This window comes from Pelmatolapia mariae, linkage group LG7, assembly GCF_036321145.2.
Source record: "Pelmatolapia mariae isolate MD_Pm_ZW linkage group LG7, Pm_UMD_F_2, whole genome shotgun sequence".
NCBI lineage: Eukaryota > Metazoa > Chordata > Actinopteri > Cichliformes > Cichlidae > Pelmatolapia > Pelmatolapia mariae.
The window spans coordinates 19,254,996-19,282,196 of record NC_086233.1 but is presented as its reverse complement, the minus strand read 5'-3'; the positions used below and the strand labels follow the sequence as shown (position 1 = coordinate 19,282,196).

At 41.0% G+C, this 27,201-nt stretch overlaps 1 protein-coding gene across 1 annotated transcript in view; it reads right to left on the bottom strand.

The window, feature by feature from the left end:
- The window catches only part of pcsk5a (proprotein convertase subtilisin/kexin type 5a), a 38,040-nt gene extending 22,761 nt beyond the window's left edge, over positions 1-15,279 (bottom strand). The window contains exons 1-18 of the mRNA XM_063480252.1: positions 15,130-15,279; positions 13,995-14,099; positions 12,011-12,055; positions 11,885-11,947; positions 11,578-11,718; positions 11,224-11,291; positions 10,889-10,977; positions 10,596-10,768; positions 10,225-10,437; positions 7,555-7,655; positions 7,346-7,449; positions 6,906-7,026; positions 6,472-6,660; positions 3,234-3,370; positions 2,986-3,108; positions 2,664-2,766; positions 356-546; positions 68-152 (exon numbers count right to left, since the gene is read on the bottom strand). Coding sequence (XP_063336322.1) covers positions 68-152; positions 356-546; positions 2,664-2,766; positions 2,986-3,108; positions 3,234-3,370; positions 6,472-6,660; positions 6,906-7,026; positions 7,346-7,449; positions 7,555-7,655; positions 10,225-10,437; positions 10,596-10,768; positions 10,889-10,977; positions 11,224-11,291; positions 11,578-11,718; positions 11,885-11,947; positions 12,011-12,055; positions 13,995-14,099; positions 15,130-15,279 — 2,201 coding nt within the window. The remainder of the gene's footprint in view (positions 1-67; positions 153-355; positions 547-2,663; positions 2,767-2,985; positions 3,109-3,233; positions 3,371-6,471; positions 6,661-6,905; positions 7,027-7,345; positions 7,450-7,554; positions 7,656-10,224; positions 10,438-10,595; positions 10,769-10,888; positions 10,978-11,223; positions 11,292-11,577; positions 11,719-11,884; positions 11,948-12,010; positions 12,056-13,994; positions 14,100-15,129) is intronic.
- Between the last annotated feature and the right edge of the window lie 11,922 nt (positions 15,280-27,201).

The following is a 27,201-nucleotide window of genomic DNA, read 5'->3' as shown; positions in this document are numbered from 1 at the left end:
GCTTAGGGGAGAAGGAGTGGTGTTTACCGAGCAGTTAATTTGAGCATCATCAGAGAGTTTGTTTCACCTTGTGTGTGGTTTGCATTCTGTGCAGATGCTGTAGGAGGTGCACTTCAAGCAGTTTTCATTGCACTTTCTGCACATGTTTGCATCTGTGGGGAAATCAAACAATACGCATGGAGTATACACATCAGAGTCATTAATCAATCTTACTCACATACCTTCAACTGCAGTTACGTCAACTGACTATTCATTAGTGCAGCTGCATTCAATCCGCTCCTCTGTAACCCAGTCAAGGATTTTTTCTTCTGTCGCATTAATTTAATCACAAAAAATGTCACAAAACAGAACCAACCGTGGTCGAGGTAGTAGTTTTCCCCACAGATCGCTGTGCAGGTATTGGTCCCCTCAGTCAGGTGATGGCCAGGCTGACAGGAAGTGCACTGGTCACTCCGACTTCCAGTGCAGCTCTCACAGGAGGCGTAGCACCTCTTACAACGCCGACGGTCACCCCAGAATCCCCTGGGACATCCTGATACGCACAACCTATTGGACAGCCATGAACCAGAGGACACAGAAGATGAGAGGTGTTGCTATTGATTCGGAGTGGAAAAAATTATATTGCGGGTCAATTTTTGAGATGAGGACACACTCAAATAAAAACCATTTTTCACCCATAATAAGCATCAAGCAATAATTTTGACTGAAATAAAACTGAAATATGTAGAATCAAAGATTTATTTATTCAAGTAATTAATAATTAAGGAAATGTGCTTGCTATAAACTGAATGTATACAAATGGAGTTATCTTAATTTGACCAGATTCCATAAAACGGAAATTTAACATTGTATTATGTAACAAAATTACATGGAAAATGTACATGTAAATAAATTAGTTAATTTAATTTGAACAAAATTTTGTTTTTAGTACAATCAAAAACAAAATTAATTCATAAAAACCAAAAACTACCAAGGACAAAATTACTAGACCCCTGATGCTCTGCCATGTGTCCTTTTTGCTGGATAACAGCCTGAAGTTTTCAGCAAATCTCACACTTGTCTCCTGAGCAACCCCAGCCCATTCTTCTTTGGCGAGTCTCTCAAGCTCCTCCAGATTTCATGATCTTGTGGCACGGACCTGGAGCTACAGATTTTCAGATGGGCTCTGTCAGGGCTCTGTGCAGACCAGTCAGTAGCCGTCACTTTGGTCTCCTGGGGGTAGTCCTTCACCAGGCCCGACACATGTTTTGAGTCATTGTCATGTTAAAAAACAAAGCAATGATCCAGACCCAGTTTTGCTGCTGACTACTTGAGGTTTTCTTTCAAGATGTTTAAACATCCTTCTTTCTTTCGGATTTCTTCCACCTTGATGAGATTCCCAGTTCCAGACACACGGAAGCATCCCCACAGCTTAATACTCCTACCACCGTGTTTTAACTGTCGGGATGGTATTCTTTGGGTTGTTTGCCTCTCTTGGCTTTCTCCAAACATAATCAACATCTATGTACGGAAGAGGATTAAGGCCACTGGGGGGGGGGGGAGTCAGAATTCTGACTTTAATCTCAGAATTCTGACTTTTTTCTCAGAATTCTGACTTTAATCTCAGAATTCTGACTTTTTTCTCAGAATTCAGGAAAAAAAGAAAAAAAAAGACGTGCCCACTTTTTTTTTTCCAGTGGCCCTAATCCTCTTCCGTATCTATGTGGCCAAGGAGCTCAAGTATCAGCTCACCTGACCAAAGGATGCCCTTCCAGTATGCATAGTCTTTCTCCAGGTTGTCCTTAGCATACTTCAGTCTGGCTTGAAGGTTTCTCTTCTGCGGCAGTGAAGTTATTCTTGGTCTGCAACCTCATGGCCCACTCCCGTGCCTAGTTCTAGTCACTGTCCCTTTTGAGATTATAATTCCCGATTTGGCTATTAGTTATTGATTAGAGTCTTCGCAGTTATTCTGGAGTCTCTTGCTAGTTTTCTTTCCAGGATCTTTGAAATATTTTGTTTCCTACATCTGCCAGATGTGTGGCTCTCTTTGAATGTCTTGATAATGCTTCACACTCCAGTCATTGACACTCTAGAACAGGGGTAGGCAACTCCAGGCCTCGAGTGCCGGTGTCCTGCAGGTTTTAGATCGCATCCTGGGTTAACACACCTGAATCAAATGATTAGTTCATTACCAGCCCTCTGGAGAACTTCAGGAAATGCTGAGGAGTCATTTAGCCCTCAGCTGTGATGGATCATGGACACATCTAAAACCTCCAGGACGCCGGCACTCGAGGCCTGGAGTTGCCTACCCCTGCTCTAGAAAGACTGAATATCCATAAAGTTAAGCTATAAAGTTAAACCACATCAGTGGCTTGTGCTGTGACTCAATGAAAAGGTCAGTTTTTCAGGGAGCTAATAAAAGAAGTTATGCTTTTAAAGAAAACCAGTATGTTTAGAAATGCTCTGTCTAAAAAAAAACAAAAACAAAAAAATCCCCTAAACTGAGAACTTTTTGACAAAAACATAAAATTTCATAAGAGGGAGGGGCTAATAGTAATTTTGTCTTCATGTGTAAATTAAAATCATAGCCCCAGAAACCTGTGAACTTCATTTTTTAAAAGCATATTGTGTGAGCCACATAATGTGGATCTGCCTATAGCTCTGTGCTGTGTAGTCATGCTAACCTTGTGTTGTTCTTGAACTTGAGAAAAAAGTGCAAGCATGTGACACACTGCTGCGGGCCTGGCCCCTCACAGCCATCATCACTGCATTCTGGGTCGCAGGGTCCTGCAAGGGTGAACACTCGCAAAGTCACAGCAGCATCACGTCACATCACAAGAGAGAAGTTATTCAGACTGCTGATTTTATTCTGTATTTATGTAAGAGCCTGCCACATTAAGCATACACCGTAAATCTGCATTCCAGTTCATTAAGCTGCTGACTGAGAGGCCGGAGATAGAACAAGGGAAAGCTTAGTACTATCAAGATGCAGGGTGTATGACTCACCGATGTATTCTTCGCTGAGATCGCTATCCGTCGGAATCTCAGCTGATCTTGCTCGCTCGCGGTGCGCAGGATACGGGCGCTCTGCTGTGCCATAAATCACCAGGGACCACTTCTCCAGCACCCCTGTGAAACAGCAGAGAGATAAGAGGCTTTGTCCCGCGAGGCCCAGCGCTGTATTTTAACTGCAGCGAGCCGAGGTTCAGTGCATGTTTCATAATATTGAGACGTTACAAAGAGGAAGAGCAGACCTAGTTTGGAGCCGTCTTTCTTCTGAGAGGGAGTATCCTGGATTTTCAAAGTCCATTCCCCCGCTGCCTGCTCCCCCCAGCAGTGAGCTGTCATGAATTCCCAGTTCTGAAATCCCTCGGTGGAGTTGTCAAGAGGCCTAAACGAAAACATTACATAATCGTGCTCACTCTGCTGCTTCGTCTACTACTCGTTATATGATGATTTAAGGGACGTGTTTGCTAAAGACACAAAAGCAAAAACCTTAATTTTTTCAGCTTTATCTGAATCAAAGATAGGAAACATGGGTCGCTTCAGGAGGGCAAACCGGGTACGTGACAAATCCCTTTGTTGTGTTCTTATTCATGGCTCATAAATACATTACAGCTTCAGCTTTTTGTAAATGATTTATACATTCATATGAAAAAGCAAGCTCATCCCCTAGAAAATGCTATAGAATAAAATAGAAGCAATAAACATTCAGTCCTGTATGAAAGGGCAAAGAAAAAGATGCAGTCCTGTTTTTTAGTCATTTTCATATTTTAAAAAAATCAGTCAGTCACATGGAAAAAATCTAATCGTCACAGTCCCTTTGTCCTCCTGTGCTGACCTGTAATCTATCTTTTCTGCTTCCTGTGTATTTTTTAATCTCTCCTCTCTCTCTGTGTATGAGTGTGGCCTTACCTGAAAAAGACTTTCAGAGCATATGTTGCTCTAAAAACCTGTATATACCTCTCAGCACTGATGGTACCTATCCAGATGTGCAACCTGCCAATTCCATAGGCGCTGATGCACACCCCATAACCATCAGAGATGCAGGCTTTTGAACTGAGCGCTGATAACAAGCTGGACGGTCTCTCGCCTCTTTAGTCCAGGGGACGCCGTGTTCATGTTTTTCAAAAGGAATTTCAATTCATCTGACCACAGAGCAGTTTTCCACTTTGCCTCAGTCCATTTTAAATGAGCTTTGGCTCAGAGAAGACAGGCAGCATTTCTGGATCATCTTCACATATGGCTTCTTCTTTAACGGGCATTTGTGGATGGCACAGCAAACTGTTCACAGACATCAATTTCTCCAAGTCTTCCTGAGCCCATGCAGACATTTCCATGACAGAATGATGCCTGTCTTTAATGCTGTCGGGGCATCAAATGTGGATTTTGGTCCTTCTCCAGATCCCTGGGAACTTTTGATGATGTCTTCACAATTTTATGTTGAAAATGTTATGTTTATTATCCAATTGTTCCACAATTTGCCTACTAAACCACTCATCTTTACTTCTGAGAGATTGCTTCTGCCACTCTAAAATGACATTTTTATACCCAATCATGTTACTGACAATTTAACCTAATTAGTTGTAACAGCTGTTTCTTTTTAGTACAACTTGCTTTTCCATAGTATGGGGTCCTTTTGTACCAACTTTTTTGAGACTTGTTGCTGCCATCACATTCAAAATTGCTGACATAATTCATGAAATAGTAAAATTTCTCAGTTTTAGATGTTTTCTGTGTTCAACTGTGGCTAATATGTGGACTTACAACATCTGTAAATTATTCTGTTTTTATTGAACTTGTACATGACCTCTCACATTGTTAAAGACTGTTAATTACTTCATCTGCATTAGAGATTTCTTCTGAAAACCTTAATAGATACCTATGGTCAGGTATAAGCCAAGCTCTAAAACTGTTCTTTAACACTTGGAAACACTTGGAGGAAAAAAAACTTAACTTAAACTTAACTTAAATAGATCTATAAATTATTGTACATAAATTAGTCTGTTGTCTGGAAAACCATTGTGAGGTACTAATTTGAAATAAAAAACGACACTTAATTGTTTTCGACAAGCATATAAAGAAAGACCAGGATTTTTGGAATCACATACACTTCACAGACAAATCACAGACAGAAGGCAAAAAACGAATTCTGCTCCAGATCGTATCAGCACAGATCAGACTGGAGTCACGTCTAAATGCCCTTTGAGGAAGATTTGGAACAGGCAAGTTAAGAAAGCCTTCAAATATTTTCCAACTAAAGGAATTTTGCATAATTTGCAAATTAAGCCTGTAATGGTAAGGGTGTGTTTACTTTTTTCCATGGAATAATATTAGATCTGTGATTTTTCTGTAGTGTCAAAAAATTAGTCTAATTACTTCAGATAAAATAAGTATGCTCCTTTATTTCCTATGATGTCACCACAGCACATGGATCCTCATTGATTTGGCACAGATAACTGCCTTGAGGTGACTGTTGTTATGATTTGTTGTTATAAAATTGAATTTTGCACAATGTGTACAAGCTTGTAACCGGGGATTTTTCATGTGTAAGGCAAACACATTAACCACTACACCATAGTCACGCTGCCCATCCATCCATCCATTGTTTTCCGCTTATCCTTGTCAGGGTCACAAGGGGGCTGGAGCCTATCCCAGCTACCATAGGGCAGGAGGCAGGGTACACTCTGGACAGGTCGACACGCTGTCGCAGGGCTAACACATAGAGACAGACAACCATTCACAGTCACATTCACTCCTATGGGCAATTTAGGATGACCCATTAACTTAACCCCATTAACTGAGTGTCTTAAACTTGGTTACTGTGATCATTAAATGCCATCTTATGTGCTGATTGTTCGATATCAGCTAATACCTTGATGCCGCACTAATTATTACCTTTTAGAAAATAAAGATCAAAAGCGTCATGAAAGTAGAACATGAGCAATTAAAAATCATCCCATTATTTGTATTTTTAAATGGTCGGTGAAGACTTATAGCTGAACACCTCTAGCGGTTGCACAGCAACTGGCTAAATACTCCAGTCTCCTTACCATCCAGTCACGAACTCTCTCTGTCTGTTGTTTGGTGCTTCACAGGCGGTGCGCTTCAGTTTTTTTGGTTTTTTTAACCTTTTCCCTGAAAACAACAGCCCACTCCTGCTTGTAACTTCGCTGGTGAGAGCAGTTAATAGGAAACCAAAACAGTAAGGTTGCAAGTGGAAACCAAAAGGATGAGCTCAAAGACATCAAAATGATCAAGGGGCTGTAGATACAGTGACCACTCAAGTACTGATTACAGCAGCTTTAAATAGTATCTCAGCAAAGGTGAAGTTGATACTTTTAACAGGTATGTTTTACATTTCGGTGTTATATATTTCAAAAAGTACCGTTATTCCTTTAATTTAACAAATGTGTCAAAGTCAAACATTTGGCTTTTGAAGGATTTGATGTTTATCAGTTACTATCTGCAGAAACCATTGCTCTCGGTTACCTGTTTGCCAGCAGCTGCGACGTGGTGCCCAAAGGTGACGTGAGGGTGATGGAGAGATCACCACGGCAACCGTGGCTTATGTTAACCCGGACCACGACGTGCTCCACATAAGCGACGTGCTGCGGGGCCTTGCTGGAGCAGCCTGTAGTCTCACGCACAGACGTTAGCACCGAGCCTGGATGAATAAGTCTGTCATGAGAGAAAAGAGAAAAAAGAGACGCAGGGAGTAGTGGAGATAAAAGAACAGACAGAAAACAAGAAGCGCAAGAGAAAGTTACGAGGAGAGCCGCGGTAAGGAAAATGACACCCATTAAAGTACGACCGCGAATCAGTGTGAGAGAAATCAATTCGAGAAGAGAGACAGAAATAGATAACGTGCGATAAAAGGGGAAGAATCAAGGGAAGCCCTGAGTCGAAGCAGAGATCTCTGATACCTGCTCAGCTGGATGGCAGCCTCCTCCGCACATTCATGCTGTGAGGGGACTTGTTTCCAGCGCTCTGCCTCCTTCACCATGCTCTCAGCATCCAGCAGGCCAAAGCCGTACAGGTGGCTCACTAACAGACACCAGCACATCCCCAAACACACACACTGCACATTAGCCGGGGCATAGAGAAGGCACTGTAGCTTATAAATGACTTCACACACTCCTGAGACTTTGTAGGCGTTTATCGCTCTTCTGCTCACAGTACCTCATTAGTTTGTATGCTCGCTGCTTTATAGTTCTCCCAAAAAAGAGCTGAGAGGAACATTTACTAAAATATGCTTATCAAGTCAGGGGATTCTTCTTTTTTATTTATTTATTTATTTTTGGCTGGCAAATATTAAAATAAACAATGTGGAATTAGAAAATCAGCAGAGATCCGATGGGAGTACCTTTGTATCCGGCTCCATTTACACGCCAGTCAGGAGCACTGAGATGAGGAGCTTTTGATGTTCGGACAATAATGTGCTGCAAATCCCTCCAGGTTAGCAAGGGGCTGAACGTTCAAGAGAAGGAAACCACATGCTCTCATCCCCCGATTGCACAAATGGATCTGAACATGAGCTGCATGTATGGATGCTGTTATTAGAGGGCTGCTTACTTGGCTTCTAAGGTGAGAGCAATGATACCGGCAGCTACAGAGGCGGCGAAGGAAGTCCCTGACTGGGCCGTGCTACAGCTCTGCTGTGGACCCACGGTCAACTGTGGAGAAAACCACTTATATTTATTTTTTTGGACAGTTTCCTCAACATTTTTAAGGACATGCTGCAAACCATGCTGTCATATGACATGTTTTCCTGTAATGGCTCTCTGAGAATCACTTCACTGGTGCAGATATTCTATTTTTATCTGAAACTCTATTATCTTTGGATTTTTAGTACTCAACTAAAGAAACAGCAAAATGAAACAAAAGAGGCAACATATTATGTGCTTAAAGATACAAGCTTAAATTTGGTTTTTGCTAAGTTGCCTGTTATATAAAGACTACTTGAAAAATATTTAGAAAAATAAAATAAAAATCCGGCTCCTTGGAAATGAATAGCAGCTCAGGACAGTGCTGTATATTGTAGAATATGGGCCTGGTTAACCAGCAACTGGAACACTCACCTGTTTCCAAAGACCAGTTAGGTAACATTTGTCATAAAGTAGCTTAATTTTTAAGTTTGCACACACAAGATCACTCACAGAGACAAATGCAACAATTTAACAAAAGTGCCAGAGTGACAAAAATCAATCAAGATAATGTATTTTGTATTAAAAAAAAATTAGAAATACTGGCAAACATAGTACACATAATTAGATTTTTTTTGTTTTGTGTGTCGGTTGAGAAAACAAAATGGAAAACATGTAAGCCTGAGGCCAGAGAAGCAGCTCTCAGTCAAATTACTCTAATCAGCTACCCAACTCTGTTTACCCACAATGTCTGAAAATCACATGACATGATAGAAGTATTTGGCATTTTCTACACTCAGACAGTGATTTCATTCCAATTTTATTCCATTTTAATGCCTACTGGATTTTCCTTTATTACCTTTACGTGCAAAATCTGTATGTTATCCTAATAATTTTCACTTACTCTGATTTGTGATAGTATAGAGTAACTACTATCCTTTGTCCCTGGTGATGTGCCATAAACGGGGGGGGGGGGGGGGGGGGGGGGGAACCCTTCCAGTTAGATAGACAAAACAAAAGAGTGAAATCAGGTATTTCACAAAACATATTTCACACAACATTAGGAAATTTTCCTCGGGCCGTTCTAGTATGTTAATATTATACTGCTGACTGAGTTCTGACGACATACACCACAGTTCTTGTAATGGCTTTTAATTAATGAAAATTAAAGCTCTAAGAATATCCTAAATGTGCTGAAATAAACATGAAAACAAAATCATTTGTTGCTGCGGGTTTGAACGAGCTGCTCCTTTCTGTGACTTCACAAGTTCAGCTTTGTTCTGCAGAGACAAAAAGTTCACAGAGCCTCCGTCTTGGGCATATTTAGTTGATTGACAGGTGTCTCAGACTATCACACTCAGCAGACGTTGCATGCTCTCACCCCCCCCCCCCCCCCCACCCCCCACCCCCAACACCACTGCCCAAAGCCAATGCTTAATATCCCAAATGTGTATTTTCTGGCTTTGAGCAGCTGGCAAGATGCCGGTGAATGTTAAATCCAACTACAGACTCTAAGACATCCAGTGTCATCATCAGAAACAGTGCAAAAATGACTTTTAAATTAGCAGTTAATATAATTTTATTATCTAAATAACTTCATGCCCTCTGAGTGGTAAATGCAGTGCAAACATTAATGTCATAACACGACAAATATCTCGTAATCTGTGTTCAGGAGAAGCAACTGGAGTTTAGTCAGTATCACTGCCTTGCATTGCTTCACTTCTTCCTCTTATTGTAAAATAACAATTGCTTTTGGACATTTATGTCTAAAATATTAAATATTTAAAGGAATTATATAACCTCTTACAGATAGTAGACCATTGTTTTTATTGTTTTCTTTCTTGTCTGTAAAAAACTGCATATGTTGCATGATTTAATAGCTTGTAGATCACAAGTTATCAAGTTGTCTCCACAACACCGTGAGACACGTTACAAGTAGCTCATGTTTCTGTGAAGGAATTCTGGCCCACAACATTGCTTCGTTTCATTTTTGGGGCATTTGTTCATGCACAACTCTTTTGAAGTCCCACCACAGCATTTCAATCCGGTTAAGGTCCGGACTTTGACTGGGCCACTGCAACACCGTGATTCTTTTCTCTCTGAGCCTTTCTATTGTAGATTTGCTGCTGTGCTTAGGATCATTGTCCTGACCCAGGAGGCCAACACACATACACACTGGACATACTGAATACTTTGTAATAAAGGAAAGTTCATGGTTGGCTCAAGGACAGCAAGGTGCCCAGAGGTCTTGTGGTTCATTGAGTTGCAACTTTTGCAAACTTCAGCCTCTGAGATTCCACAGTGCAAGTCACACAACCTGGAATGTAGATTTGTTTTCTATCACTATTAAACTACTAATAGTTAACAGAAATGTTGCCTTTCGCAACATATTTTTTAGATTCAGCAACTTGTGTTTGTGTCTATATGAAGTCTTTTTACAATGTTGCTTTGGATTGAGGCGAGACAATGTTTTTCCAGCATTTGGGTAAAGCTATCTTCAACAGACTGATGGCAGGAGAGCGTGGCTGCTCACTACGGTGGAAGAAAAGAAGCTATTTTGTGAGTCATGTGCATCTTAATTAAGTTCTCTGTTAGCAACACTCACCATCTCCTCTCTGTCCCATCCGCCGTATGCCGTTGCCAGCGTGGAGGGGCACGGCTCCAGGTAATCTGGCTGACTTCCACGCTGAGTGCTGCTGCTGATAGAGATAGTGTAGATACTGTTGCTGTAGCCGTCACAGGAGCAGTAGTCACCTCTTTCCCCTCCGTTTCCTGACGGCCAAACAAAGATGGAGCCCCTCCCTTGTCTGCCCTGAGATTAATTGGGTAAAGCAGACAGAGGCGATTAATTTATTTATGATATTTACATATTGATGTTGAGGAAAAAAAACAGAACAGCCCTTGCAGTAAATATACAGCCGCAGGTGGGACACAGACATAAACAAACACAGCCACACTTTTTTCTCTCACTGTTTGAACGCCGTTCTGTAAAACAAGACGAGTCAGAGGTCCAGGTCCATCCAAAGTGGCCCCGTCATCTTTTGGGCCCCAGCCGGCTAAGTAAACATCAATATACCCTGGACTGAAGCTAAGCGACTGGGCCTCCACGATGTCTGTTACATCTCCATCCAGCATTCGGATGCCTGAGGGAAAAGGATAGCATTAAAGCGATGATAAAGTTTGAATCCCCTACTGTATCTACAAAACTTTGCCTTTCAAGAAGTCCTTCGGCGTGCGAGTTTCATGGCGTCACATGGACTCACCGCCTATGCGTGCGTGGAAAGAAACTCCGACGGTGCACCGAGAGCTATTTGCAGCCGCAGCAACCACCCCTGCGCACTGAGTCCCATGGCTTCGAAGAAAGGAGGAGAACATCAGAACACGAGGTTAAATGCATATGCATGAGGAGAAGACGGGCTATTTCCGTTACATCAAGCTATGCGAAGACAGAATTTAGACTGGGGACTTTGCATATCCATACATGCATGTAATTACTGGAAAACGGAAAGGGAAAGCATGCATTAATTAGAGTTCTGGATTATGACAGGGAAGCTGGAAAGCAGGTGCAAAGAAAATTCCAGAGATACAAAGTACTCACTTGTTAACAGCACTGTTAGAAGAACGATCTTGGTCTTGTCCGTTCACATCAAAGCTGGCAAAAGGATCCTAAATCAGATAGATACTAAGTAGCGGCACATAACACCATGCCAGCAGCTATCTGACTGTATTTCATCAGACAAATCACAAAGAGCATTATTCACCAGCCCACTCAACAGCTAAGTGGATCAGACGTTTAATGTCCATTCCAATACTCTTAGCTGGCCTTTCCAAACCTTTGGCCCAAAAACCCTGCTTGCAATATCTGTCTGAGCTCTTACACTAAGAGCTCTGCCAAACTGCTTATGATTAATGTCCCCTTCCCAAGAAGAGTGTCCCATCCCAGGGCACTTACATAATTTGGCTTCAGATCCGGATGCTCTCTCTCGATGCCATCATCTAGGACAGACACCACCACACCCTTCCCAGTGTACCCTCTCCTCCAGGCCGCTGCAATGTTCATGTGAGACTGGCAGGCTTTGGAGTCACTGCACTGCTGTGGAGCGAAATAGTGGGACATTCAGCTTCACCCTCAGGAGTAAAGAATAAATGTGGGTCTATTTTAGGCTCTGTCTGTCTGTCTGGGTTTGTGTGCGTTTGTGTGTCTATGTTTCAGACTTGAGCATGGCAAAGGAAAAAAAAACCAAAACAATCTGACTCACAATGTACCACAGGCGGTTCCACACTGGGTCGCTGAAGTCCTGCGTGTGGTCGCTGGACTGATGGTGCGTAGCAGGGAGGAGCTTTCTCCTCATGGGGATAGGAGAGATATGACCGGCTCTGAAGATCCTCTTCACTCTTCTCTGGACCACCTGCTGCTTGAGCCATTCCACCTTAAAAGGAACATTTGTACAGATGTTTATGTCTACGTTTAGACATTCCAATGGAATGTTTGGATCCATTGTGAAATATTTCAGCAGCTATAATGCATTTACTGTGCTGGCAAAAAACAATTATGTTCTCAAGAGGAGGGGCCCTGACACTGTACCTCTGGTTGATACTCTGATGACTTATCAAAGACAAAGGGCACAAACGTAATCAGTGCAAGCTAATGACTTGCACCCTCTTCGTTCAACAACAAAAAAACCACAATCCCAAATTGCTGCCACACGTGGCTGTCTCACTGAAATATAAACACATCCTGATCATTCTGTAGATTGCTCATATAACACTGTTTTAAGGTCAAAATGGTAACTTTGTTCAGTGAAGTATCACAAAATGTGGACGCTAAACTTTTCTGCTAGTGCCTTTATGAGGCTAACATCTGCTCTTAGTTGTTAAAAGGTTTTAAATTTGGTGCAAATTCAGAATTATTTATTTTAAAAAAAAATGCACTTCCCCAGTAAGTTTTTAATTGTTTTTATTCCTGCAAAACTAATTACATTTCTTGGTTCTGTTAATGGTTGTTAGGATCTCTGAGTTCATTCAATTCATCATCAAATACGTGCTAATGTGCTCATCTGCAATAGCAAACATGGCCAATCTCCTGAAACTCCTGAACAGCTCCATGTTACAGCTGCCATTATAATCCTGTTAGTGCATTGATGTTAGAATTCAGTTTTTAAAAAATATTGTGCTTAGTAAAGCTGCAAACATGGCTCCACCAAAGAAGTAGTCTCCTGTTCCTGAACCTGTTATAGGGGACTTATTGAAATTCCTGAAAATTCACAATAATACAATAATAGTGTTCGCGTTGGACACTTTTTTTTTTTAACTTCTGTGACTCTTTCTCAGGAATTTTCACTGTTATGTAGCAAATCATGTTATGGTTAAAGGCTGAATTTAGCTTTACTTTTGTTGGCCAGCAGGGGGAGCCTCCTCTGTTTTGCAATAGTCCAGTTGTATATAAGTCAACATAAAAATAACCCTATGTCTCTTACACCACAGTAAACTCATTGCAGTTGAGTTTCTGTGTTGTGCTTTTTGTGTTTTTGAGGTTTCACTGAATACAAGATGATGTTCACTTATAAATTGTGATCTCCATTAGAATCAAAACAGATAACAAACATAGAAGGTTATGATTCTGGGCCTTTCCTTAGCATGCCACGTTGACATAGGAGAAGTGAGTGGTCCCTTGAATTCTTAGTCAGATTCATCCTCCATTTTAAAAAAACTCAGCTCGAGGCTTCACTAGGGACTTGACTGGCTAATGGGCTATGTCATAGTAGCAACATCCATCTTCAACATACAGTCCATAGGTCATACAATCTGAATTATATTATGTTAGTGTGTTGTGATTTCAGACACTACTCGATTATACATGAACAAAAATGTTGGTACAAAGTGACATTAATGCTAAAAAGTCTGACGTACGCTAAATGCTGTGAAAAAGATGAATCCCTAGCTGTTTACTAAATGTACACTCCAAATCTCCTTGGATGGTTCCCTTTCCCTAGTTGGAAAAAAGTCCTCCTGGCTAACACTGACACTACTATCGACTATGTTCTTTAACTTCTGAAGGTGGAAGACAAAGAAAGTGTGATTTTGTGTGTAACCAGATAACACTGGGAGTTGCTGATTGTACTATATGCCCAAGCTGCTTATTGATACTATAAGAATTTGATGCAACCCTGAACACCTTGTTGATCTTAAAGGACTTCTGACATCTTTAGGTGTTGTTAGTGTTTGTGCACACAAAGCTGTAATGTGAGGGGAGGGACCAGAACAATGAACATGTGTCCCTATGTGTACGTGGAGTGTACGGAGGGGACATGATGCTGCTGATTAATAATCCAGTAGCCTCCCAGTCCTACTCATATCTCATTACTATACCTTGGTCTCCTTGGCGACGCGATCAGTCACTTCTTTGTTGCCTACTTTGGACTGATTCGCCGTCTCGTGATGGCGAAAACTGTAATGCCTCTTCAGGTCTCCAATCTGGTGAAAACACACATCAGATCCTCGAAATGATTTTGTTTGCAGGTGGAGGTGTGCTGCTCGTTCTGCTCTGCTACTGTGCAAAGCAGCTTTTTAATTATTAAACTGCTCGTGGTGTACTTTTATTAACACGGCTACCTTATACCTCTGATAGTTTTACAGCCCAGGGCAACCTGAGCCAAAAGGTTTCAGCCACACTGCTGCTCATCTGTGTACTGGTGTAGCTGCACATACCACGTCACTGTGTGCATTCTATAATGTATGTCAGTTAATATTTTTACACAAGCGCAGTTCACTGAGTAATGACTAGTTAATAAAACACATGACAGCTCACACTATTGCAAGAGAACAACAAATTATGGCCTTAAATATTTCATTAATATCTTTTTAGTGAAATAATTACTTTTGATTTTCAACTTCAGCAATATAAGATTACTTTTAGTCTTTTTAGTTTGAATGGGTCTCTCTGGTTCCTATCACCTGCTGTGAAAACTGAACATCTATCCCATGTGCAATAAAGTACAGCATGCTATTTCTTTGGAGTTTAACTGTTATTTTATGAAAGTGTAGAAAAATGAGTCTAAAATGAGTGCAACTAATGCAGCAGTGGCTCATAGAGAAGCAACTTTGGATTATGGCTGCTGGTTAAGTTCCCAGCACTAGCACTGCCTGTAGTGTGTCTTTGAGTGTGTGTGTGCTCACTGCTCATTTCTGGGCTAAATGCAGAGGTCAAATTCTTGTTGAAAAACATGCTGGTGGTCATGATTTATTTATTTATGAATGTATCTGTTCATCTGCTGCTTCTTTAAATCTTTAGCAGACATAATTCATTCGTCCCTGGACGGCTGACCATACAGTACAGACAGATATCAACAGCTTTTGATGCAATCCTAAAAAAATATTAGTAAAGCCATTAGTGGCTCCACAGTTAGATTTGTCCAATATTTCCAGTTTTCCAATAAATGACACTTCCAAATGCAAGTCTGGTAATTGTGTAAATAATTGCCTCTTCATGTTTGAGGGCACTCACCTGTCCCATGTTAGTAAATCCATATTTCTCTGCTATCCTGTTCACAGATTCGAGGTCCCCTCTTATTTTTATCGCCCAGTCGTTTGTATAAATCGTTGCGTGGCAAAGCTGGAGGACAGTTCCCATCCACAGCGCAATAAAACGCGCCATTGCTGCTTATTTCTCTCGGTAAATAGCCGGTGCCCAGGTGTTTCACGAGCTGTCCCCGCACTCTGTTCTGCTGCAGATGCTTCTCATTGCGGGAAATCCGCTGTCTCAAAGACGCAGGATGCACCCGATGTTCTGCCGGCTGAAGTTGTGAAGACTTGACTCCTTCACTGACTACAAGCTTCTATCAAATTACTTCAATATGGAGGCCGGGGATCAGCTACAGTCTGTCCTTTATTGGGATCTGATCTGTGGGTTATACTTTACTTATATAGATCTTTTCTTTTCTTTACTCTTTGAAAATACTGTAAAATGAATGAGCTGTCTGTATTTAAAAAAAAAAATAGAAAGCTCAAGTAATCAGACGTGATAAATATTAGAGGGAAAAGACCCCGTTGGCATAAGTTTGACCTGTACTTTCATTTTTTATTTATTTATTTTCTTTAGATGTTTTCCTACTGATAAAGACTTCCCCTATTCATACTCATAAAGCAATAGACAGAAACACATAGAAACAACAACATCAACATTTTCACTTCATAATTGCAGGACCATCTGGGCAATGAACAATGAACTACTGGAAGTTTTTTCTGTAATTTTACACATTTATGCCTTACAATTCAAGCCTGAAAAGTCTTGATAGATGGCCAATGATGTAAAATGACATCCTCCCTGCTCTAGGTGGTATATTTAAGTTGAATTCTTTTGTGACTTACCTGTTTGGATGATTGAGTTAGAGATATCAAGGCATATGTAGCTCTAGCCAGCAGGTGCTGCTAGGCCTCAACTCCATTAGTCCGAGCAACTGAAGTGGATCTCTCTGCTGTGTTTGTGCCATTGTGAGACTTTTTACTGAATTATCTTACTAATATTATTAATTGTTGTTGATTATTTGTCTATCTTTTATTAGCCAAATTATTATGTCTGTGTGTTGCATGCATACAATTTGTGGACATAGCTTGCTAACCAAGCTAACTAGCATTACCTGAAGAATTAGCATTAACAACAGCCAAAATGTTAGTGTTGAGGGTTCAAAACAAAAAGTCCAAAACTAATAGGTGATGTCAGAGTGGCTATGTACTGTACATATTTTATACTGTCTATGGCTGAGAAACAAAAGATGCATGCTGAAGAATAGGAAGGGTGGGCTTTATACAGGAAGTACTGGAGCAGGTGTCTCCATCTACCTGCTGCAGCATAGAAATATTTATTTATTATTATTAATATTTATTATTTATTTTACCTAAAATTCAGTATCAGTTTCCTACTCGTGTGCTAAATATTTAATACAGAAAAGCAGTCAGCAAGGAGCAGCTACCACCAATAACAAACTTACAGTCCATCGAGCCAGCCAACCACTTTGTTTATCGCGGCTGGTGCTTATCCCAGCCTTCAGGGTGAGAGGTCATCAAATGTGGCTGAGGGGTGGCTCTAGCTCAGGAGACCAGGTCATCTACTAATTGGAAGGCTGGTCATTTGATCCCTGGCTGCTCCTTTGGCAAGATACTAACCCCAAGTTACTCTCCGATGCATCCATCAGAGAGTGAATGTGTGTGAACGTTAGATAGAAAGCACTTCACCATAGAAGCAGTGGCTGTACGAATGAGGGAGTGAGGCATGTTGTATAAAGTTCTTAGTGGTCAGGTAGAGTAGAAAAGCCCTATATAAGATCCAGTCCACTTACCATTTACCAATCAGTTACAGCATTAGCACACAGAGCGAGACGAGCACAACCTTATAGCTTACAGACTGACCACTCTGAGCGTGACTAGTCCTTCCAAAAAGTATCTTGGTGCTATTTTGTTTACAGGTTGATATTTGGTTGAAGAGCAGAGAGCTCCCCTATATTTACCTCTCATGGATACCATGCTCAGTGAAAGGTACATCATGATAGGTTACATACGTTAGCCAGCTTGAAAGGAGTAGCCATAGATATAAGCTTTTTTCATTTATCAGCAGTTTGTTTAACTGTGGGCTGAGCATCTAAACCACACATGGGCAAAATATGGCCTGAGGACAGGAACCACCCAGCCAACTATCTCAATCCAGCCCACAAAACAAAACAGCCCCCCTCAAAAAAAATCAATAAGAAAGAGCAGCATACAGAGGAATCTTGAAACAAATAACTGCAACAAGTCTGCTCTGCTGTTTAACTCTATTCCAGTCCAATGTGTTTCAACAGTGACCTACACAGTGGTGAATGTGAAACACCTGAAGAGATGTAGGCTAAATGTTCTTAAAGCATTTAGGTGATATTTTTTTGTAATCACGATTTGAGTTTCTTTATGGGGCGATTGTGGCTCAAGAGTTGGCAGTTCGTCTTGTAATTGGAAGGTTGCCAGTTCGAGCCCCGGCTCCGACAGTCTCGGTCGTTGTGTCCTTGGGCAAGACACTTCACCCGTTGCCTACTAGTGGTGGTCAGAGGGCCCGGTGGCGCCAGTGTCCGGCAGCCTCACCTCTGTCAGTGCGCCCCAGGGCAGCTGTGGCTACAATGTAGCTTGCCATCACCAGTGTTTGAATGGGTGAATGACTGAATGTAGTGTAAAGCGCTTTGGGGTTCTTAGGGACTAAGTAAAGCGCTATACAAATACAGGCCATTTGCCATTTTTCCACCATGCAGTCCTTTTTTTGCTTTATCAAAGTCAGTGTGGCACTCTGGAAACAAAATTTTGTCTACTCCTCATCTAAACTCTTTAAGACGCCATAGTTACCTCTTCCAGCTTCAAATAAAATGTTTTCTACTTGTTTGATTTTTTTTGTTTTTGAAACGCTAACCTACGCCTCTCAGTTTTTCTGTTGATGTTATCAGCCTGTTTTTGAAGCCTGTGCTAATACACCTATTTGTATCATTTGTAGTGTTAACGAAGACCAGACATCAGTACTGGGACACTGACATGTTACACCTACTGGAACTGATGGCCATGGAAAACCATACAGTGAAACTCCCAGTGCACACTGTTTATGCTGATGTTAATGCCAGAGGAGGTTGGGAATGCTACAGTTGCATGGCTAGGTGCTTGATTGCGGCAGCTGACATCAAAGATCAAGTCCAAGCAGAAGCTTTTTTCTCACCACCATACATAACATATTTTTTAACTTGTTTAGTATTGAGATTAAGTGAAGAAAAATATGGAGAAGGAGATGAATTAACTGAAATAATCTGTGTGATCTGCAAAGTTGGATAGCTCAGTTGCCTTAGTTACAATGCAGCATACTACAGATAAAACAAATCCTCTCATCCAGAGCCAAAGTAAGCGATTATTTCAAGTTTTATACTTCTATAATACTTTATTACATGAAAAAAATGCAAATGGCAGGGGATGATAGGAACCAGAGGATGATTAACAGAATATGCGACACAGCATGTCTGAGTGTGTTCCTGTTAGTCGAATCATTATGCTTTATTTCAGAAGAGACGGCGCCTTTTCTTGACTTACATCAGACAAAAAGCTGCTAAAAACAGCCGTCCTGCCATTCTTTTGTTTCCCACAGTCCCGCTGTTCATTTCTAACTACACAGCCTAAGTCAAATGTGCACAACACTGCTTTGTTTTACTCATGAAAACTTAAACCAAAGCTTCACAAATCCCATAAATACTCAAATACTCAAACTCAAACACAAATTTCAGACCGTGCTTAGTGTGCTCGACAGGCAAAGATTGGACGAACGGGTGCTTCATTTTCCACTTCACGCTATGTATTTCATACTGTGATTTTATTTTGCCTGAATGGGCTCAAGGCCAATATGCAGAGATGTTTCTATAACATCCACCGACACTCATAGTAATTCCAATTAATGCCTCGGCATCAGTCATATAATTATGTCACTAGAGACCTAGTATATGTGCAGCAGGTAGATGAGGTTCATAACAGCATGTATGCAGGATATTGTTGGAGGATGACTTACTAATTAAGAAGACGTGTAGGCCTCAGCCTCTAGTTGCTGTTTTGATGCCGTGGGAAATAAAGGCAGCACAACAGCTGATCATTTCTGAAAAGGGAGCAGCTGTTCCCTTCTGCCGTACTGCACTTTGTATTCATACATACTTATATACATCTCCCATTTAAAAACCTTTATCATCCAGAGACTTTGGCGACATTTATTTGTTCTGATTTTCTTTGAGGAATGAAAGGAAGGTCTCACAAAAAAAAAAATCTTGTTAGATAAAGAAAAATATTGTCTGGAGCATCCGTTCTCTTTTTGTATGTGGTCCGTGTAACCTGAAGGTCTGAGTAATTCTCGGACAATATCTCTGCTGCCTTCAAAATAACAACCTTAGGGAGAAAAAAAATAATAGTTAGAATGATAGATATGATGTGCAATCAGACAAAAATTTGGAAATTACAAAATTATAATGTAATTTCATCATGGCATCTCGATTCATGATGCTTTCAAAGTAAGAAAAAAAGAGAGAGAAAGAAATGGCACAGCTTCAAAAGACCTTCTCGGAGCTTCTTCCTCGCGTACCTACCTGTCAGAATATTTTGGTGGTTAAAGTCTCGCCCGATGCCTGTTCAGACCTTGAGCGGTAAATTACAGAGAGCAGGTCCATGATGCAACGTGGACTCACAGTCTTTATCATCTGCTGCACAATGAAATGGAAAACAAAACTAGCTGAGCAAAACAAAGGGAAAGCACCTCTTGGCAAAGTAGTCACAAGACTTTGAAGTTATCTAACATGTCTTCAGAGAGACTGACTTTGATGTTCAGAAAAGTCTTCTCAAGCAGTGACATATTCCCCTGAAAATAATTGTCAAACGTGTTCCTGAGCGCACTGACTGCCCTGCAGGCAGCACAAGCGTGAACTCTTCTTCTTTGTTCAACTGTTCTTGCTGTTTTGTATGCTCTGTTGTGTGGCATCATGGGTTTTGCTGCATGACATGCCATTTTGAAGACGCGAGTGTTTGCCGCTAACAGTGCGGATGTAACAGCTTTGCTATTTGCGTTAGTCTCGCAATGACAACTCTCATAGGGAACAAGCACATCAGTAACATCGAGAGGACAAGTTTTGTGGCGTTAGCCTCCAAGGGGATGCGTGTGACTTGAAATGGAAGAATGCAAATGCAAAAGTCCAAAATCCAAATTTTAATGGCAAGAAAGGTGATCGGGAGAAGCAAACAGATCCAGCGAGGGAGGAAGCAAAAGCAGAAATCAAACGAGACTAAAAAAAGGAGGGGAAAAAAGATGATAACTCAAGAGCAGACAAACAGGCATGCACAAGGAAAAAATAGACAGGAACTGCTCAAGGAAATGTTTGAACAGCTGGACAACAATGGCTTCAAAGACAGTCTGACAAGTAGGGGGAGGCTGCGCACAGTAGCTATAAGGAAGAGCTTAGTAAAGGAGCTGGTGAAGAGGTGGTGAATGGAAGTTGTGTGGAAAAGAAACAAATTAAAACTACCAAGACTGCACGAGAGCCAGTGGAAAAAAATGCAAAACAGGAAATCAGCTGAGTGATAAACATGAAAAAATCCTTTTCTCTGGCATTGTGTTTGGTATATATGTTTGCATGGTTTAATGAAACCATCACATAAATCGTAAATCTACATTGTTGACATCTTATGTTCAAAGATTGAAACAGGCAGACAGTTTTTATCACCATTTTTTTGTCAACAATTCTGATTGTTTTTATTTTATTTGTTCTTTGAACCAACCTTCTAGAAATTCTTCATGCTGTTATACATTAATGTTGCATTTTATTCAAATTGATATTAGGCTAGTGATGCACTCAGAGCCTCAACAATTCATTACACTTTTACTTCTAAAGACTTGTAAGAGAGGTCAAAAAGCACAAGGGGTCACTCTGATGAGGAGTCTCTCAGAGGCCAATTACTGCACCAGAGCCATTCAGTGAAACAGCCAGACGTGGAGGAATGTAATGATTCAGCATCTGGTACCTTCAGAGCTACTCGCTTCTATGCTGGGGAGAAAGACCTTGCATAGTTTCACATTCTCTGTCTCACCAGGCTCACCACATATGTAACATCTTGGATCCAGACAGTGAGGTATGCAGAATACTCAGAAATGGATACACTTTGTGAAATGTGCACCCTGTTGTCAGGAAGGCTTCCAGATTGACAGTGGCTTGACACGTGTTAACTTGTTCTGCTGCACTCTATTTTCCTCAATAAACGTCTCTGTGAAAGACATCCCTGTCTCTTGTATGTCCTTCCTGCACAAGCAAATGTCTCACATTATAAAGAAGCGTGATTGGAAATAGTTTTAAAAATTGTCTCTTCAAACCTCACGGAAATGCTTTGCTACAACGGGCTTCTCTAGCCAAATGCCTAAGGGGCTCTAAAATAAGGCTAATCAATGGCAGTGGGAGCCTTTAAAAAGATAGGAAAAGCACTTCCAGCCTGCAATTTCCACTGTCCAAAATGTCATGTAAGAAATAGCACTTAAGGGGGAACTGTCGAAGACAGCCTCCAACCTTTTTGTAGGATACCCCTGCACATTTAAAAAAAATTTTTTATTTATTTTTTGCCACAACGTGTGGGCAGAGTGACTCCTTTTAGATGTGGAGAAAGCTTTTTCACACAAGGCTGATTATTGGCTTGAACATGACCAAGTGTTACGTACGCGAATATAAAATAAAAAAGGCATACAAATCTCAAATGACCCCATACCGTGGCATCTCAAAGAGACAGAAAAACAAGTTTTGGTCCTAAAAACCTGGTATTAGTTTTACTACAACTACTAAAACCCTAGCGCAGAGGCTCCACAGTGAAGTGGTTTATGTTTTTCTATCAAATGAATGATTGCCAGTTCGATTCCGGCAGGAGGCACAAATCATTTGGGGATTGTGTCTGGTGTACAAAAAAATCTGTCAAGAGATGTGGAGCTTCTTGCTGTGGCACCCCATTGTGATTAAGGAAGCAGCTGAAAGTAGAATTCCAGTGTGTTTGATTTGTGGCATAAATATGCTCAGTCTTAAGGAAGGGGGGTTCAAAAATGCAAAGAGCTTTAAATAAGGAGAAATACTTTAGTTAGTTTTTGCCTGATTAAAAACACAATTTTAACACACGTGCAGTGAGCTAAACTGTATAGTGGCAACACAAAGTATAGAGAAAGTCATTAGAAGTGAAAGGAATTAAAACCATTTTAATGACAACAGCTCCTGCGTAGGTGTTCCTCCAAAGCTAATATTGTATACTATTGGGAAGTTGGTCTGGCTCTTCTGAACCTCCTCCAGCATGAATTCAGTCAGGGCCCCCTTGTCACATATCATCCCATTCTTTCTTGAGATCTCTGCTGTGTGTGCCTTCTCTGAGGTTTTCCTCTGAATGGAACATGTCCAGAACAGAGCCAAATAGATTATTAACGAATTCAGCTGGTTGGAATTTTCCTTCTTCTTTTTTTGTTTTCCTGTTACCTCAGCGTGTGCCGAGGACATCCCATCACATTTCTCTCCACTGCTGGTAAAACCCTCGAAAACCCTTCGTGTCACAGAACCACTTTGAGTCCTTTCTCAGCCCCAGCCACGGTGTGTTTACGTTACATTGCCCCCACCCTGCCTTTTTTTTTTTTTGCATCAGTGCCAGCAGTGGCAGGGGAGAATTTAGCTCATATTTTATTAAACCAATCTGCAGCTATCGCAGTTGACTCAGAAACTTGGCAGGTCGTCTTGAAATGGGTACTTTTTAATTCATTATTTACCATTTCCAACTGATGCATGCGCTCATAAATATAACTGTGCGTTTGTGTGTAGTGCCTCTGAAATCTACAGAGATAAGCCAGAGGATGTGCCCAGGCATTGTGTCAGTCGGTGTGTGTGTGTGTGTGTGTTTTAATTTGGATCCCCAGGTCCGCATTCAATTCATATTTTTCTTTTATTTGGTCATTAATGAGGCTTCTTTCTCAGTTCAAAGAAAAGAAAGTACTTTCAAGTATCATTGCAACTCTGGGGCTTATTTATCAGCATCATTATTAAGTCATTGAGAGAAGACAGTTTATGTTGCATCATTTATTGCATTAGCCTCCAAACAATATTCGCTGCTGGACCGGCGGACAGGTTAAGGCTGCTGCACCTCTTGACTTCTCACTCTGAGTGACTGCGAAATGACCTCTTTAGTTGTAATGTGGCAAAGTGAAACATAATACCTCAATAGCAGCCGAAGCTCAATGACTCATGCAGTAATAGCTTTACCGCTTCCTCTCAGCGTGTAGGGCCGGTTGTTTTCACATGCCCATTATGCATGCTTGTTGATGCCTCCAGACATGTTTTTTTTTTTACCCCCCCACCCCTCCTTCATTTTCAGCCTCCTTGATGTTGCACCGAATTGCGTGAGCCAACTTTGACCCTTGATGTTTCTTTGAAGAGGCCGTTGAAATAAGCTTGTTCTCTCGCATTTCTCTGCAGACAAGCCTGGACCAGAGGCGCTTTATCTTATATGTCAGTGTGACACACCGGCAGCCAGGGTAGCTTTCCATGTGTAGCTTTTGTGTGTGCCAGCATTCTTGAATAACACTGCAGCAGTGCTGACAAAATAGTTACTGACCTCACCTCAGAATCCTTACACACACACATACACACACTCACACACACTTCCTTTCTCTTTATAGATTCAAAGCCAGTCTTCTCTGGCTCCTTTGTTCCCCACTCCAGGCTGGGCTCAGATCCTCTCTGCTCTCTGTAAGCCCGCTCCGCTCTGTCATCAGGATTACAGGCTGTGCTGTAGCAGATTAATGACTGACAACGCTACACTCCTCTCAGCATTGCACGGCACACACAGAGCTACCAGGATGGAGCGTGTGCCCGGTTGTGAGGGAGAGAGGAACAACTGCGGGGGAGATAATGCATTGTGTTGGTCTGAGAACAATATGTTAGCTGTGAGATTGGATGTGAGTGCCTGTGTGTGTGTGTAGTTGTGAGAATGTGTGCAGTTGCGTATGCGGCCGAGTTGGTGTTTGTGAATTTTTTGCTTATATGCACGCTCACGTGCAGAGCGAGCTTTTCGACTTCTACACGGCAGTGCAGTCATGTCAGTGAACATTGGGGGGTAGTGATGTGCGATACTGCAGATTTTGGTGTTGATCCAATAAGTATATACAGGGCCAGTATTGGCGATACCAGTACCAATACTTTTAACTTAATAAACTTATGGGGAGAGCAGTGTGTCATGACTTATGAGATGAATCATCATCAGTTTGTAAACTCTGAACACACTTTAATGACCACTAAATTACTGATGTAACATTTTAAATTGTATTAATACAATGTCTGGCATCTGTTGTTCACAGTAAAGGAAGAATTCCAATGAACAGGGAAACATATGACAAAATAAAAACCCAAAACAAAAAATAAAAATCCTTTGAAAATTCTTGAAACTCTGATTTTTTCTTTCCACAAACTTAGTTGACACAACAAAACACACCTTTCAGCTTTTCAGGTCTTTTGAAACTGTATCTTTTGGAGATCTTCAAATGTGGCTGTCTCTGAAGCACTTCTGGTTAAAATGTTTTACATAAATAAAACATTATTTAGACATTTTTCATAGTGCATGTTTTAAGTATATTTTTCACCCCCCGGCGGTATTGATCCTACCGCATTAGTATCGATCCAATGCCAATACCAGCACTGGCATTGCTACTATTGATTTGGATCAATCTGCCCACCTCTACTGGGAGTTTAAAACTGCTTAAAACAGTGTGTGTCTGCGCTTATCTGTGCATATGTACATATATACTCTTGTCTCGAGCGAGTGGGGGAGGTGGTACGTGTCCAGTACATAAAGAGCTGTGGACTTCCTGAAATATCCTGAAACATCTTTCCCCTCCAATAACTCTCCCCTGCAGAAACAAAGCACAGTCTGTGTCTAACTGCTTTGTTTGAGGCAAAGTGGAAACTGCCAGTTGTTGTGCAAATCCAAACAAGCAGGCAAACAAAACTGAGAGCTAATGCTAGAACTCCGAAGTTTGGAATAAATTAGGCCAGGATCTCACACCACCTCAGAGCCTCGCAGAAGCAGCTTATGTGTGTCATGAATTACTAAGTAGTAATATTTGGGGCTTCTCACAGCCATCAAACAGCTGAGGCTTAATTTCCCGAGACTTGCCCTGGAGTGTCCACAAAAGTGGGCTGTCGGAGCTGCCATCTGAGGACTGAAGACTCGTCTTTGCCCGCATTCTCTTTTTGATGTCTTAGAAATGTTCCTAGAAGTCAACAGTGATTGTTTCTTAGAAGTGATAAATGCCTAATAATAATCAGTGATACCCATGCTCCATTTTTAAATGACTTCATTCATTTTCTAGACTGAACAGAGCCTCACACATCCACATATGGCACTTTCATACAGCTACTCAGCACATCAGTATAATTGCAACACACACATACAAATATACACATTTTCATATCTTAGTGAGGACATCTAATCATAACTCAATTGTAACCCTGACACTAGAACCAAATATGTATTTTTTCTCCTCTTATTCCTCTTTTTAACATAATTATTATTTATTTATTGTTGGGTTTTTGTTGGTGTTGCTGGCAGTGCTTTGTCTCCACACACCATCCTGTTGTATGTTTGTTGTTTTACAATAAAATGTAAAAAAAATAATAATAAAATAAATGTGGGGCTCGTGTTGTTGCCTTGATTTCCCTACATTTCTTTAGTGGGTTTATTCATTTTAAACTTACATCTCCAAATAGTATCCAAAGGTATCAAATATTTATAGAAAATTATAAAAATAAATATTGATTTTTATTTTTATGTATGTATTTGCACCATTATTCCTATTATAACTCCTCAGGCTCTGGGGACTTAACCTCAAGAGGAATTCTACATCAGTGTAGAGGAAAGCCAAACTGCAGTTCCTCTAACGGCCACTTGAGGCCAGCTTCAAAGCAAGTCCATCCCCGTTAAAATGCCCAACTTCATGACATCACCGGACACAGCACATACCATGCAAAAACCTTTATTTGGTCTCTGGAGCTTACTTTCTCCTCTTTTGACAAATGTACCGGCCATGTTTTTTTTTTTAACCTCCATTTAAATTATGTTATGGCTTAAAGCTGTGCATTACTAGGGGAGTGGCTGCTTGGTGTGGCAGATTGGTGCGAATGCAGTGTTCTAAGGGGATTGTGTCAATGCCAGCAGCTTTTTTGATTCACTAAACTGGACTTCTCCACTGTCCATGTGTTTTTTTGTGCCTTTTGGAGCTACATTTGTTTGAGAGTCAATATGGATACCTATCAAATTAGCAACAACAGCAGCCCCTAACTCTGTAATGCATTTTTTCCCTTCACGGAATAAAATTCAGTTTTTATTTTAGTTACAGAACATGTTAGCACTGATCGGGTAATTCTGTGTCTGAGTGATGCATCTTGCTGATAAGGCACCTCTCATTCAAATATAAACTGCTGAAAAAAATTGAAGATCTCAATGGGGTGGAAATCATGTTTGATATTTACACAAATTGGACTGGGTAATGTGTTTGGAATGAAAGGATGTCAGATGGAATTGATTTGGTGGAAGTGGTGGACCTGTTAGTTTTGGTATTCTATGGCAAATGCCAATCGGGCTCCATTGTACTGGGCAGCTAACAGAGGACATCAGTCTGTTTCTGATTGTTTGGTCAGAGACATTCACACCTGTAACCTGCTGGAGGTCATTTTGTATCTCTGCCATTGCTCATCCTCTCCCTCCTTGCACAAGTTAGCAAATGCCAGTCTGCTGATGGGTTAAGCCCATATAGTAATAGCCTGTCTCCTGGAATCTCCAGAAATCCATGCTCTTGAGACTGTGCTGGGAGACACAGCAAACGTTCTGGCAATGTTACATGTTGAATTATGTGATCGTACTGCAACTTCTGTCCAGGTATAGCCTGTAATCTAAACTGTAATCTCTGTAGAGTATCATTTTGAAACTTCAAACATATGGGGGATGTCACAGTGACTATCATTTATACACAGTCTATGACTCA